The 13918-nt window shown below is 54.2% G+C and overlaps 1 protein-coding gene across 3 annotated transcripts in view; it reads left to right on the top strand.

Moving 5' to 3' along the window:
- PDE2A (phosphodiesterase 2A) overlaps nt 1–13918 on the top strand; it is an 86574-nt gene that overhangs the window by 35014 nt on the left and 37642 nt on the right. For 2 of the 3 annotated variants that reach the window (XM_081152656.1, XM_081152655.1), the window contains one exon: nt 1399–1460. The exons of the other annotated variant lie outside the window; for it this stretch is intronic. In XM_081152656.1, coding sequence (XP_081008782.1) covers nt 1399–1460 — 62 coding nt within the window. The remainder of the gene's footprint in view (nt 1–1398; nt 1461–13918) is intronic. 3 annotated transcript variants of the gene reach the window in all.

Consider the following 13918-nt stretch of genomic DNA (forward strand, 5'->3'; position numbering starts at 1 on the left):
GGCACTTATCTTGGCCCTTGTCATTTCCTCTGCCGGACATGGCTGGGTTAGCAGGGTCATCGCACAGAGGGAAGGAACAGGCCAGAACCAATGCACACCAGGCCCTACAGTGGACTCGGGCACATGGGTGACCTTGTCACATCCTGGCCTGCAGTTAGTCCCCCACAGAGGCCCAGCCATGTGGGAGATGGCCCCGTCTAGACCATTGTCCTACACACAGACCTCCGCCATCCTGGGCCACGATCAGGCCCAGCTGTAGGCATGGCTGAGCAGGGAGACCCCATAAGACACAGGGACATGTGGGACAACCAGACACCCTGCCACAGCCACACCACAAGCATCCACACGCCAGGTGCAGCTACTGTCACCCCTGTGACCCAAGGAGAGCTGTGGATTCCAGCAGTCATGGGCAGGCATCCAGGGCCTGGGTGAGAAGAGGGGGGCACCAGGCAGGGAGCCCAGACCGCCCCCAGACCAGACTGTGCCCTCCCCCCAGCTCACTGAGTGCCTGAGGCTGTTTATTTCCTAGCAGGGATGGGTGTCTCATCCTCCCTCCCCCGCCCTGTCCCCACCACACGCTTCCGAAGCTGCCAAATCAAATCAGCCCCTGCGCCCGCGCCAGGCTGGCATGGCGGCCAGCAGCTGACAGGAACGAAGCCAGGCTCAGAATATCCCAACGCCTGGGCCTGTCCCGTGCTTGGGTGTGCTTGTCGGGTGGGGGTGGGGAAGGGCAGCCGGCCCCTGGGCAGGGCCTCCCAGAGAGGCTGGGGTTTCTGGATGCCACCTGGCTGGTGGGGTCCTAGAGATCAAGTGAGCAGGCCCTGGTGTGTCCACCAGCATTCGAGGAGCTGTGGGAATGGTGCTGATGGGATGCAGTTCGCGGGGGTCCATTTGGAGCCTAGACAACTGGGCGCCAAGCTGGAGTTGGGGGCTCGCACACATGGTCGTGTACATTTAGGATTCACAGCAGCCTTAGCTGGGAGCCCAGCTCAGCAACTATGTGAGCTGGACACTACAAATCCCATTTAATAGATGAGGAAACTGAGGTTTAGAGAGGGCTAGTGAAATTCCCTGGAGAGAAGCAGAAGTGGAGGGGGCCTGGGAAGGGGTAAAAATGTGATAGATTCCACTTCTGAGGGGGCCCTGGCTGAAAGAAAGAGCTGGGCCCTGTTCTCAGAGTCGAGGGACAGAGAATATGCCAGAGCTAGAGGTGCCCAGAGAAGCAAGGAGTAGGAAGAGAGTGAGGAGATAGCAGGGTGCAATCTGGCTAGTATCCCTGGACAAGGCTACCTGTGGACAAGAAGCCCGATGTCTGCTGGAGACTGGGTGGGGGAGCAGGCTGGGGAGAAGGGGAGAGGGACTGGCAGGCCTGAGCCCCTGGCCTTCTTGTCTCTGCAGCCAACCCGGACCTCCTTGCACAGGAGCCAGTGCCCCCAAGAAGTAGAGACGCCAGACTGGAGGTGAGAGCTCAGCAGAGGGAGGAATGGGTGGGCTTGAAGGGTGGGGGCACAGGCTGGGGGTCAGTCTGAGCATTGCCCTCACCCCTGGGAGAACTGGGAGGCTGGAGCCGAATCCAAGCCCCACCCCCTCCAGCCTAGGGTCACCCCACACCAAAACCACCAACCCCACCCTATTCCTCCCTGGGGTTCCCTCCCACTGAGGATTGGCCCTCCTCCTAGGTCACCTGGGAGATTTCAGACTCTTCCCTCCCCCTCCCCCCCTCATCCGACAATCCCCCTTGGATTCTCTGCCCTGGGTATTTCATGAGTTTTCCTCCCCATCCCCGCTGCCTGCCCCAGTCCTAATCTTCCCCCTGGACAGCTCACTGCTGTCTGCTTTTGGTTGCCCCCATCCTCCATGTTGCTGCCAGAAGGATCTTTCTTATACGCAAACCTGAGCTTGTCACTTTTCTGCTAAAAAATTCTCCATGTTACCCATCCCCCTGCTTCCTCTGCAGCCCCATGCAGGCCACAGTCCCCCTTTCATCTATTCCAGCCTCCCTAGAACCACTCCTGCTGGCTTCTTTCCACCTTAGCTTCCCAAATCCTTCTGGGCTCAGCTCTAGCCTCCCCTCCTCCAGGAAGCCCTCCCTGACCCACACTCCCTCCTCTGAGCTCTCCTGCCCAGGCAGTCAGATGCTGGGGCGTTCTGCTGTCTGTGCCATTAGCGCCCTGTTTTCTCCATTCTGTGACTCTGTGTGTCTTCCCCTCTTAACTATGAGCTCCTTGAGCCCTGGGACTGTGCTCTTTTAATTTTTGAGTCTCAGCGAGTGCATTTCCTTTGAAATGAGGGCTGCCATCCGCAGCCCTGACCATGCCTTTGGAGTGTCTCTTAGGAATCTTCAGGGCTCAGGGGGGGCCTCGAGCAGCAGAAATGGGGTGGGCTATGGACAGTGAAGTATGGAGGAGAGGTGGTGTAAAGTGGCCCAGGCAGCAAGACCAGCACAAGCTCACTCTTGTGCCTAGGCCTGGCTGAGAGGAAGGGGAGGCTGCTGTTGAATCAGCCCCTCCTCTGTGCCAGGAGCTTTAGACACACTTCCCTGTTTAATCCTCACACCCTCCCTATGAGGCAGGGGCTCACTCACATTTGGGGGAGCTGAGACCTGCTGGGGTCATATGGTGAGTGAGTAGGGGCAGAACTGAGAATGGAGCCCAGGTGTGTCTCATGCCCAGCCCTAGCTCTTTCCCTGCCCTCCAGTAAGACTGGGAAAGAAGAGGCCTACACAGGGCCTGGGCACAAAGGGGTCAGCCTGGACTCACTGCTGGGACATGGGTCGAAGCCCTGAGAATGTCCCTACAGCTGGGAGGTGGGGGGTGAGAAGGAGGCTGGAAAGTCATTATTAATTTATTTATGGCCATGCCATTCCCTATGGGGGGGCTCCCCCAAGAGCTGGGACAGATGGCGTTCCTGAGAGCCAGCAGTGTCTCAGCAGCCGTTGCCACCCGCCAGGAAAGACTGTATTTGTCATCCTCCCAGGAAGCCATGAAGGGAGAGGGATTTGGAAAAGCTGAGACCCTCCTGGGCAATGGGAGCTCAGCTCTGAGAAAAGGAACCAGGCTCAGGCCCCTTGTTTATACCTCTGTGCACAGCCCCCTTTCCTAGGCCCTTGACCCTGCTGCCTGCAAGTTCAAGTTCTGACCCTCCTTCCCAGCCCTTACCATGGGGCCTTTCTGGGTCACCCCCATTTGATCCCTTTGTCTCTATTGTCTCTCCACCTTTCCTGTGTCTGGGTCCTGCTGCCCCTCCTTCAGACCAAGGATCTTAGGCTGTGAGGCCCTCAGCTCTCAGCTCTGTCCTTCCCCCCCCAACTCTTACCCCACACCCACCCAAAAGATAGCAGGTGTCTGCCTGGCCTCTTAGCAGAACCTACTCTATTTCTGGGTTTAGCACCCCATCCTGAGGGTCCAGGTCCACGCTCAGCCCTGCTGGGAAAGATAGGTTGCCACCGTTGGGGACTCCCCAACATAGAAAGGACAGAACTGGAGAGAGTAGGGTCCCTAGAGTGTTGCTCAGACTATAAGGACAGCGGAGGGAAAGAGGGAAGAGGGATGGGGAGATGATGAGGAGCCCTCTTGTCAGGGTGGAGGCTGGAGAGACAAGACGGCCTTATCTAGAGAACAGACATGGGGTCCAATGGGCATGAGTTCAAGTTCCAGTTTCACCACTTCCTAGGCGTGTGAGCTTGGGCCAGTCCCTTAACCAGCCTGAGCATCAGTTTCCTCACCTGTCAAGGGGATAAGAAGTTCTATCATTATCGGACATAATCACTCATTAGACATAATCACAGAAGAGCAGCTGGGAGAAGTCACAAAGACAGTATTGTGAGGTGCCTGGCCCACAGCAGGTCCTTGGAGGGAGCTGGCACCCTCCCTGTTTCCCTCAAGGGTGAGCTCCTTAGAACCCGGACTAGGCTGTGCCCTGTGAAACGGGGTGCACTACAGGGCTGAGCTGGGGTTTGTGAAGGTTCTGTGGGCACCACACATTTTCCCGGCACTAGCAGCATGACAGCCAGGAGAGCAGGGCTGCCGGCACAATCTCCACCTACTGGGTGTCTGTTCAGCACACCCTCTGGGATGGCTCCCTGGCCCCTGTGCCAGCTGGCCGGCGTGGGGGAGGGGCTCTTCTGCTTCAGCCTGGAATCCTCCTTTGGAGCCACGGTCATTACTCCCTCTGATGTCAGGGCTGAGGCAGTACACATAGTGAACTGAGCACACTGGGTCCATGCCTTCTGCGCTGGCTCTCAGGGCCCAGACGGGGGTTTGGGAGCCCTAGCTGGGGTGAAGGCTGGGGGAGAAGCAGACACAGATGAAGGCACAAGTCTCTATACTAAGCACCTGAATGCTCTGCTCAACACTGGCTCCTCTATTGCTGCCCATGGGATAAGTAAAGACCATACTTCTTTGAGTGGCATTGCCAGCCTTGCCCGCTGGGCTCCCTCATGTCCACCCCTTACCCCTAGACATGGCAGTGCTCACTTTTCAAGACACCAGCTCTTCTTGGCCTCCCTGCCTTTGCTCGCACTGACCCCTCTCTCTGAAGTGCTCTCCACTTTTTTTCCAACTAGTACTCCCTTTTTCAGCCCCAGATTAGATGTCACCTCTGTGAAGTCCTCTCAGATTGCTTTCTCCACCTCAGGTCAAGTCAGTCTCCCTTCTTTCCTGGGCACTCACAGCCCCCCAAGCTTCCCTGAGCTTAGATCAGGTAACTTGTTACCCCTTGTGGTTATATATCCTCTCCCACGCAGCTATAAACGCCTGGGTGGTAGGAACCAAGGCTGTCTCCTTTGTCTCTCCTGGACCCATGTGGGGCCTGGCATAAGCCTGGGATATAATAGGTGCTCAATAAATGTTTCTTGATTGAATGAGAATGACTGTGAGGGGGTTGGAGTAGTTCCAAGAAAGGGTCAGTTGCTGGATTGGTGACAGTCTTGGAGACTTGCTGGTGGAGAAAGCCTTGGACCTTTGAAGGATAGGGAGGGTCAAGGCTGCTGACTGATGAAGCCAGAGATTAGCTGGATAGTCAGAGAGGTCCATGTGGTCAGCTTTTGACAGAGCCACCTGAGGACAACAAGGACCAGCACAGGACTGGGAACACCAGAGAGAGGAGCCTGGAACAAGGACTCAGACCTAGAAGGGGCTGTAGGAGGCTGGCTCGGTGTTGAGAACCCAGCTCCAAAAACCTCTCTGCTCTGGGTCCTGGGCTAAGGACCACTTGGTCTCAGAGTCTGGGCTGAGGCTGAGGTTACCAATGGTGAATAAGTGGTTCCAGCATGGTGACATGGTGATGGGTAGGGCCAGGAGCCAGGAGTCATGTAAGGTAGGATTGCCATGGGGTTGAGAAAGGCTTCAAAGCTGAAAGGAGTAGCTTGTGCAAGGACATGTGGGCTGCCTGCCGCTGGGTCTCTGGGAGAAGATCAGCAAGTCAGTGGGGCCCAGGTGACTGGGCAGGGAGCACTGGGGTGAGGCTGGGAGGGCTGCTGTAGGCAGGACTTTTTTGGTCCATATTTAAGTCTTGAGTGAGTGCTTCTAACCGGCAGATGTGCCAGATCCTCCTGGATTCTGCACATCAAAAGCAAGTGTCCTCAATGATGCCCCATGGCCCTGAGGGAGCTGCTGCCAACAACTTAGCATAGCATCTGGCATCCATAGGGGCCCTGAGGCCCTGCCATCTGTCCATGCCCACCTGTTGGGCTGCACAGGCCTGGGGTATGCAGGGACTTGGGGCCAGGGAGGTGGTCTCAGCTGCCACTCCATCCTGTCTCTCTGTCTCTCTGCCCAGTCATCTGTTCATACCCCTGACTAACTGAGGACAAGGAAGAGGTGGGCAGACACAGGTCCCGCCATCAGAGAAGTCTCGCCTGAGGAGGAGGCATCAAGCACCAGGGACTGACAACCAGAGAAGCCACAAGCTGAAACTGGGCGAGGCTGTGGGCAGGCCAAGGCCCAGGGAGGTCCAGCCTGTTGAGGGCTTGGAATGGAGGCTCGGAGAGAGCTGGGGACTGGCTCAGAGGCACACAACAGGTCTGAGGCAATGCTGGGCTAGGATGAGATTTGGGCCCAGGATGAGGTTTCTCTGGCTGGCCCTTCCCCCATCACCCTGCCTGGCCCTTGGCTGTAAACACAGAGAGAACAAGTTCCGTTCCTCGGGAAATATTTATCTCAGGCCGTGTGGGGAGCGTGTGCTGGCCTCCGCACGGCCTTCCTGCGGGCTGACCTGGGGCAGGAGGTGAGGGGCTTGGCAGCTGCGGGGGGCAATCTGTGGGGCCCTGAAGGCAGGGCAGGAAGGGTGTGCCCCGTTCGGAGGAGAGGAGCGAGCTGATGGGAGAGAAGCTGGTTTCTCTCCAAATCCCACAACAGACCCCCTTTCTCAGGCTCCTATCTTCATCCTTGTCAGCTCTGCTTCCTTGGGTTCCTGCCTGCAAGCCTTTGCTCCCATCTGGTGCCCCCAGCTGGGATGTCTTCTCTTCTTCTTCGTGTTCCCAGCTCTCAGCTGGCTTCCTCTGGGAAACCTTCCCTAACTCTCTAACCCCCTAACCCTTTGTCCTTCCCTGTCCACTGTCTGTCCCCTTCCTCTGGCTCCCACCAGCTTCAGACTGAGCCCTTACACCAGCTAAGGTCTGTCCCAAGGTAGTCAGACAACATAGTCAGCTTCTTCCAGGCTGCCCAAGGGTGCCCCTCCTGGGAAGCACAGGCCTGGGCCCTCTGGGAGTGGGACAGTGGAGCCAGCACAAGCTCAGGAACTCGGGAGCACAAGCTGAGACTGGGCCAGGTTGACTGAATCAGGGGAAATCCCATGGGTTCGGCCAGAATGAGGGGGCAGACGGGCCCAGGGCTCCTGCTGGCCGGCGCTTAGGCTGTGGGCTGTGTGTCCCAGGCTGCGCCAGGCTTGACGGGGCCCTGACAACAGGAAATCCTTGGAGGAACAAGCAGTGGCTGAGGACTTCGAGCACAACAACAGGAAACAACCTTGACATGGGGCAGCAGCTCTGGCAACTGCCCTGTGAGGTTGGGGAGAGGGGAGCTTGTGGGGCCCAGAGTGATGTTGAGGTGACACTGAGACACTGACTGTGGGGCAGTGGGTATTCTTCTGAGTGTATGACACTGAGCTTGTGATGTGCGATATCAAATACGTGACCCCAACCATGGGATGCTGAGTGCAGAGTGGGTGAGTCATTGAGTGTGACACTGGGTGTGACACCGAGTGAATACCAAGTATGTAACAGCACTTGTCGAGGATGGTGTGAGACCCTGGATGTACCACCGAATGTATGACATTGTGATACTGTGTGACTCTATGTGATGCTGAGTGTACCAAGCGTGTGACCCCTGAGGGTGTGACATCATATGTAAACATGGATGAATGACACTACGCATAGCAGGTGTGGCCCTGAGTTTGTGGTTCACATGTCTGACACTGAATTGTGACACTGAAGTGTGTGCCCCAAGCATATGGTAGAGTGAGGCTGCTTGTGCCACTGAGGGTGTGACATGGAGTGACATCGAAAGTGTGTCAAAACCAGTGTGTGACGCTGTGTGTAATGGTTGTGACAATGTGAAATGTGAGCATATGATACTGTGTGTGGCCCTGTCATGGGAAGACCCCAACAGTTTCAGGCAGGGAAGTGACACTGTTCAGTTTGCTTTTGAAGGATTGCTCTGGCTGCAGAGTGTATGTGGGGACGAGCTGGAAGGGCTAAGACGAGGCAGGCAGACAAGTTGGAGGCTACTGCAGCCGGGGCGTGGTACCTGGGCTAAGGGGATGGCAGAGGAGCTGGAGAGAGATGGATGAACTTTGAAGATGTTTGGAAGGTAGAAATGATAGAGCTTGCTGATAAGTGAGAGGATGAGCCAGAGGGAAAACGGAGGATGACCCCCAGGTTTCTCACTTGAAGAACCAAGCGGTGGATGGTGGAGATGTTACTGAGATGGGTGAAGACTGAGGGAAGGTCAGGGTTAGGGGGGTAGGAGAGAGCAAGGAGGCAGAAACAAAGAGGCCTGTTTTGGACACAAGTCAAACACCCAGGTGAAGATGTCCAGGGGACAGCGAAGGCCAGGCTGGGGACATATTTGGGAGTTGGCAGGCATAGCTGATTTATTAAACCGTGGATCTGGCTGGGATGACCCAGGGAGAGGTGAGGACTGAACCCCACGCCTGAGCCCAGCCTACTCCATCAGCTAGAGGCTGGGAAGGTATAAAGGAGCAGCAAAGAGACAGAGGAGGAGCCACCAGGGAGGTGGAGGAGACCAGGAGTGTGGGAGGGGAGAGGTTCAAGGTGGGAGGGATGCTGCTGCACCATGCGGTATGGTGGGGTGGGGTGGGGAGGTTGTGCCCGACTGGGCCATGTGCACGAGTCGGCCTGACGAGAACTGTGTCAGTGACAAGGTGGGGCCAGAAGCCAGATGGCCTGGGCAGACTGAGAGGGAGGTGAAGACACAGTGTAGTCAGCTCTTGGAAGCACTGGGTTGTGAAGGGATGCAAAAAAGGGGCGTGGACGCTGGAAAGAGGTGTGAGGTCAAGGGAGAGTGAAATTTTTTTTATTATGGCCTATTTTAAACACACAATAATAGAGAGAATAATACAATAAACTTGCCATGTGCCCATCACCCAAATCTAACAGTTTTTGAGATTTGAGTACATGTAGTCATCTACCCCTCCTTCCTTCTTTTTTTCACTTTTCTTTCTTGAAGTACTTTATTTAAAACTTTTAAATTGTGGTAAAATATACATAACAGTAATTACCGTCTTAATCATTTAAAAAAATTTAAATATATATATTTTTATTGATTTCAGGAGAGGAAGGGAAAGAGAGAGAGAGGGAAACATCAATGATGAGAGTCACTGATTGGCTGCCTCCTACACACCCCGACTGGGGATCGAGCCCGCAACCGGGGCATGTGCCCTGACCGGGAATCGAACCGCAATCTCTTGGATCCTAGGTCGATGCTCAACCGCTGAGCCACGCCCAGCCGGGCACATCTTAACCATTTTTAAGCAAATGGCTCAGTAGTGTTAAGGGCCTTCACATTGATATGCAACCAATCTCCAGAACCTTTTCATTCTGCAAAACAAAACTTATACCCATTAACTCCCCTCCCCCACCTCCGGCCACCACTATTCTTCTTCTTGTCTATGAATTTGCTGCTCTAGGTACCTCATGTAGGTAGAATCATACAGTATTTGTCCTTTTGTGACTGGCTTATTTCACTTTGCATAATGTCCTCAAGTTTCATCTATGTTGTTGCCCGGGTCAGAATTTCCTTCATTTTTTGAGGCTTAATAATATTCTATTGTATATACACACATTTTGTTTACCCGTTCATCCATTGATGAACACGTGGGTTGCTCCCACCTTTTAGCGATTGCATATAATGCTGCTATGAACATGGGTGTACAAATATCTCTTCAAGATTATTCTTTCAATGCTTTTAGATATATACCCAGCAGTGGAATTGCCAGATCACATGGTAATTTTATTTAAAATTTTTGAGGAACACCATACTGTTTCCCACAGCAGCTACACCATTTTACATTCCCATCCATAGTGTACCAGTAGGGTTCCAGTTTCTCCATATCCTTGGCAACATCTGTTATTTTCTGTTTTTTTTTTGTTGTGTTTTATTTTTGATAGTAGCCATTCTTAATGGGTGTGGGGTGGTATCTCATTGTGGTTTTGATTTGCATTTCCCTAATGATTAGAGATGTTAAGCATCTTTTTCATGTGCTTCTTGGTCATTTGTATATATCTTTTTTGGAGAAATGTCTAGTCAAGTCCTTTGCCCATTTTTAAATCAGTTTGTTTGCTTTATGGTTGAATTGTAGGACCTTTTAAACATATAGAGTGTCCCCAAAATGTACACACACACACTTTGAATAATTATGAAGGCAGTGTTTATTAAAATGCATTTTATTTTCAAAATTGAGCTAGCAGCTGTTGAAGTGTGTATACATTTTTTGGGACACCCTATATATTCTGAATATTAACCCCTTTTCATATATAAGATTCACAAATATTTTCTCCCATTTTGTAGGTTGCTTTGCTGAAGTATTTTAAAGTAAATCCCAGACAGACATCATGTCATTTCATCAAAGGTGGATTTTATTAGGGTCAGAGGGTCTTGAATGACACTGAAATGTGACCGTGCAACACAGAGCCAGCTCGGAACTGTGTGTATGATGCTGTGTGAGGGTCGCACTGTGGGCATTGGGAACATGGTGTGTGACACTGAGTATGTGGGACATGCCACGTGAAGGCAACAGTGACCGCATCCCTGTGCCCCGTTGTGGGATGATGAGTGGGACACAGAGTGGGACACTGTATAGGAGTGAGAGGGGTCACAGGTGTGCTGTAAGTGGCGGGGAAGGGGGTGACCCATGTTGGACTAGCCCGGCCTCAGCTGCTGACCGTCAAAGGGAGGACAGACAGCGTGGGGTGCGCAATGAGAAATGCCTGCTGGGGACAGAAATGGTGTCTGGGTCCAAGCTGGAATGAAGCCTCCTCCTTCCTATGAACTCCCCGGGAAGGCTTCCTGGAGGCGGGATGGGAACATGCCAGTGGGAGGCCGTGGGTAGCTGGTAAGAGCAAGGGCTGCCGTGTCAGACAGCCCTGTCTGGCTCTGACATTTAGCAATCATTTTATCTCTGAGCCTCAATTCCCTCAAGTGGAAAATGGGCTGTTGGGAGGATTACATGAAATAGTGCTTTTGAATGAACAGTCCCCAGCACTAAGCACTGCTCAGTGGTCTCTTGGGGAGCACCATTCCTCTCATCCCCTGGCCCAGGCACCTAGAGTGATGGGAGCGCTGGTGGGTGTGCAGAGAGGGTGTTCTGAATGAGGGATGTTATATTCTCCTATGCCCACCACCCTTGTGTCCCCTGCTTAGCATTGTCAGTGCGCCCCCTCCCCACTTGCTCCCACGCCCTCCTCTCCCAGGCTCCTGCTGTCTTCACCCATTGTCAGCCTCCAGCCCAGGCTCCTGCAGCCTCATTCAATTAGGCCAATGCAATTTACTGAAGAAAAAACCCATAATTTGGTTAATCACACCAGTAGGGGATCTGGCCTGGGTGGAGAGGGTGAGGATGGGTACCAACAGCCGAGAGCACAAGTCTTGAAGTGCCTGTCTCTCAGGACCCCCACCACTCCCTTGGGTTCCGTTTAGGAACGAACAGAGTCCAAAGCTTGGATCTCCCCAACTCCAACTATAGAGAGAGGTCTTGAAACAGAGCTTGGATTGACCAGGTCCACTTGTGCCCCCGGGAGGGTCTCTGGTCTTTCCATGTCTCATCTTCCCGCCTGACAGTGAGAGTTGGACTGGGGGAGGAGAGGGTCTCTGAGCCTCCTGCCAGCCTAGCTGGTCTTTGCATCCCAGGTCTGCTCAGTCCCCCTCATGGCTTCAGGAGGGCCTTCTCTTGGGCTTCGGGGACAGAGGGGTGGAGAATGGGCAGAGGACACAGAGCCCCAGGGGAAGTTCTGAGGGGGTGGGTGTCCTCAGAGCCTCATCTGGAACATGTCCACCCCAGCCCTAGTGCCAGAGTCCTATTAAACCCAGGCTACACACCTGGAGTGGGAGCAGGAAGAAAGGGAGCTGCTGTTTCTTGGTCACCCGAGGGCCACTGCTTCTAACCTCACAGGTTGTACCATGCACAGGGGCTCCAACAGAGGTGGGGCAGCACTGACACCCTTCCCGTTCTGCCACCACCAGTCCTTGTCCCTCAGGGCTGCATTTGCCCAGGGTGTTGGGGTCACCTCTTTCTAACTTGCACAGAGGTGGCCTAGTCCCCTGCTGGGAGCCAGCTGAGGCAGGAGTTATATGGTTCCAGCAGTGCTGGGAGAGGGCATCATTTTATAGATGAGTAGACTAAGCCCAGGAAGGTTAAAAGACTTGTCCAATGCCACACAGGTGACTTGTGGACCGGCAAGGATGTGAGCCCAGATCTGGCAGAGGTGATGGGGTACCTGTGGGAGGAGAATCAGACCCCCTACATGCATAGATGCCGAACACTCTCAGCCATATACTCACTCATTTGGAGTCAAAACCAGCCACGGTGCACTCACAGTTCCTCAGACAGCTGCATACTCACTGTACACACCTAGGCTCACATAGACACGGACACAGGCTGTGATGGTCACTGCACATTCAGATGACTCATGCACAGATGTGGACACAAGGGTGTCACACATTTACACTCTCACACACATTCTCCTACAGAGTCACAGCCCCACGCACTTTCACAGACATTCTTCTAGTGACTCAAGGGTTATATTCTGCTGTGGTCACATGATGGCCCATAGGGACATGCTTTATAGACGACTAATGGGCAGGCCGCACATGTGCTTAAGTCACCAACAAAGCGGGAGCTCCCATGGAGTGAGAGAAAAGGTCAGTTTCGATGAGAGCATCCAGGATTTTGCCATCAAAAGAAGTCATACAAAAGCGATTTTAATTTTCATTTCCAAGACAAAACTTAGACAGGGTCTGTGGGGGGCATCATTGTGTTTTAGGCCATCTTTTGGGTTTCTGAAGGATTTGCACAGACTCACAGGTGCAACAATCTCCTGGGCTCACTTGTTTACCCAGCCCTGAGCGTGTGTGTGTGTGTGTGTGTGTGTGTGTGTGTGCGCGCGCACGCGTGCATCTGCCTGCTCAAGTAGCTCCCTGCCGGATCCTTGGATGTGAGGAGAGAGTAGGGAGAAGTTCCAGAGACTCCGGATGTTTGTTCTCTGGCTTCCTGGGCCCTCCAAAGGCAAATAACTTTGGATGCCAGGCTGCTTCCCCAGGCGGGTGGGTGGGGTGGTGGGTGTGTGAGAAGCCTGCCCCTGCCTCTGGAGCCTGGCTGATGGGGGCCCTGCAGAATGATGCAGCATGACTGGGGCCCATGGCCAGCTCTGGTGGCCTCACGGGCCCATCACCTCCCCTCCCCGTGGCTCAGTTCCCTCATCTAGAAAATGGAGGCACTGAGGAGGTGAGACCGGATGGACTCTCTGGAGACTGAAATTGAAAGTCATTCCAAGCCTAAGGTGCAGAAGAGAAAACCAAAGCTGGGGTGGGCAGGGGAAGAGGTCAATAGGGTGCAGATTTCAGGGCACAGTGCAGGACCCAGAGCATGCAGTGTCTTTCCACCAATGTCCCCTTCCCTAGAGAAGGGCTGTGCCTCAGTGCCACCCTCTGCTCAGGGCCCCTGTGGCTCAGACCCTTGCTGATTTGCCCAGGAACAGTGCAGGGAGGCGAAAACTGGAGGACAGCACCAGGGGAGCAGAACAGCACAGCAGGGACAGGGCGCTAGAGCAGGTGGACTAGGGCCAGGCCTGGAAGGGCAGGAAGGGAGAAGAGAGGAGATCCCAGTGCAGGAGATGGAAATGGAGGAGCCAAGGCCTGGAGTTGGGAGGAACAAAGAGGTGGGAGGAGTAAGGCTGGAGAGTTGGGAAGGGGCTAGAGCACGGGAACCTGGATCATGGGAGTCACAGGAACAGCAGTAGCGCTGTCAAGGTGCTTAGAGCTTTACACACAGCTCCAACAAGGCCTGGGTGCTGAGAGCCTGTCCCCGGGCCCAGGAGCCATGGCAATTGTATGCGAGGGAGGGATACAGCCAGATTGATGTTTTTTGACAGTGGAGAGTGGGGGGCAGCTCATAGAGTTTTCCACTCTGGGGCACAGAGTGGATGGGAGCCCAGAGGCAGGGGCACGCCTGCGATGAACCCTGCCCAGAAGAGCCTCACTCCAACCCCCAGTACAGAGGGCTATTCTTAGGAACAGTAAAAGTGCTCACACATTCCTGCAGGGGCAGGGAGAAGGGGGTGGCCAGGAGTCAGTGTGGAGGGAAAGGGCGGACCCCACTTCTTCCAGCTCTGGCTTTGTCTTCAGGGTCTTCCCCTCAGGGTGGGGGAGGCCACATGACCTTCGCCATGTGACCCTCCCCAGCC

This window comes from Miniopterus schreibersii, assembly GCF_964146895.1.
Source record: "Miniopterus schreibersii genome assembly, chromosome: 12".
NCBI lineage: Eukaryota > Metazoa > Chordata > Mammalia > Chiroptera > Miniopteridae > Miniopterus > Miniopterus schreibersii.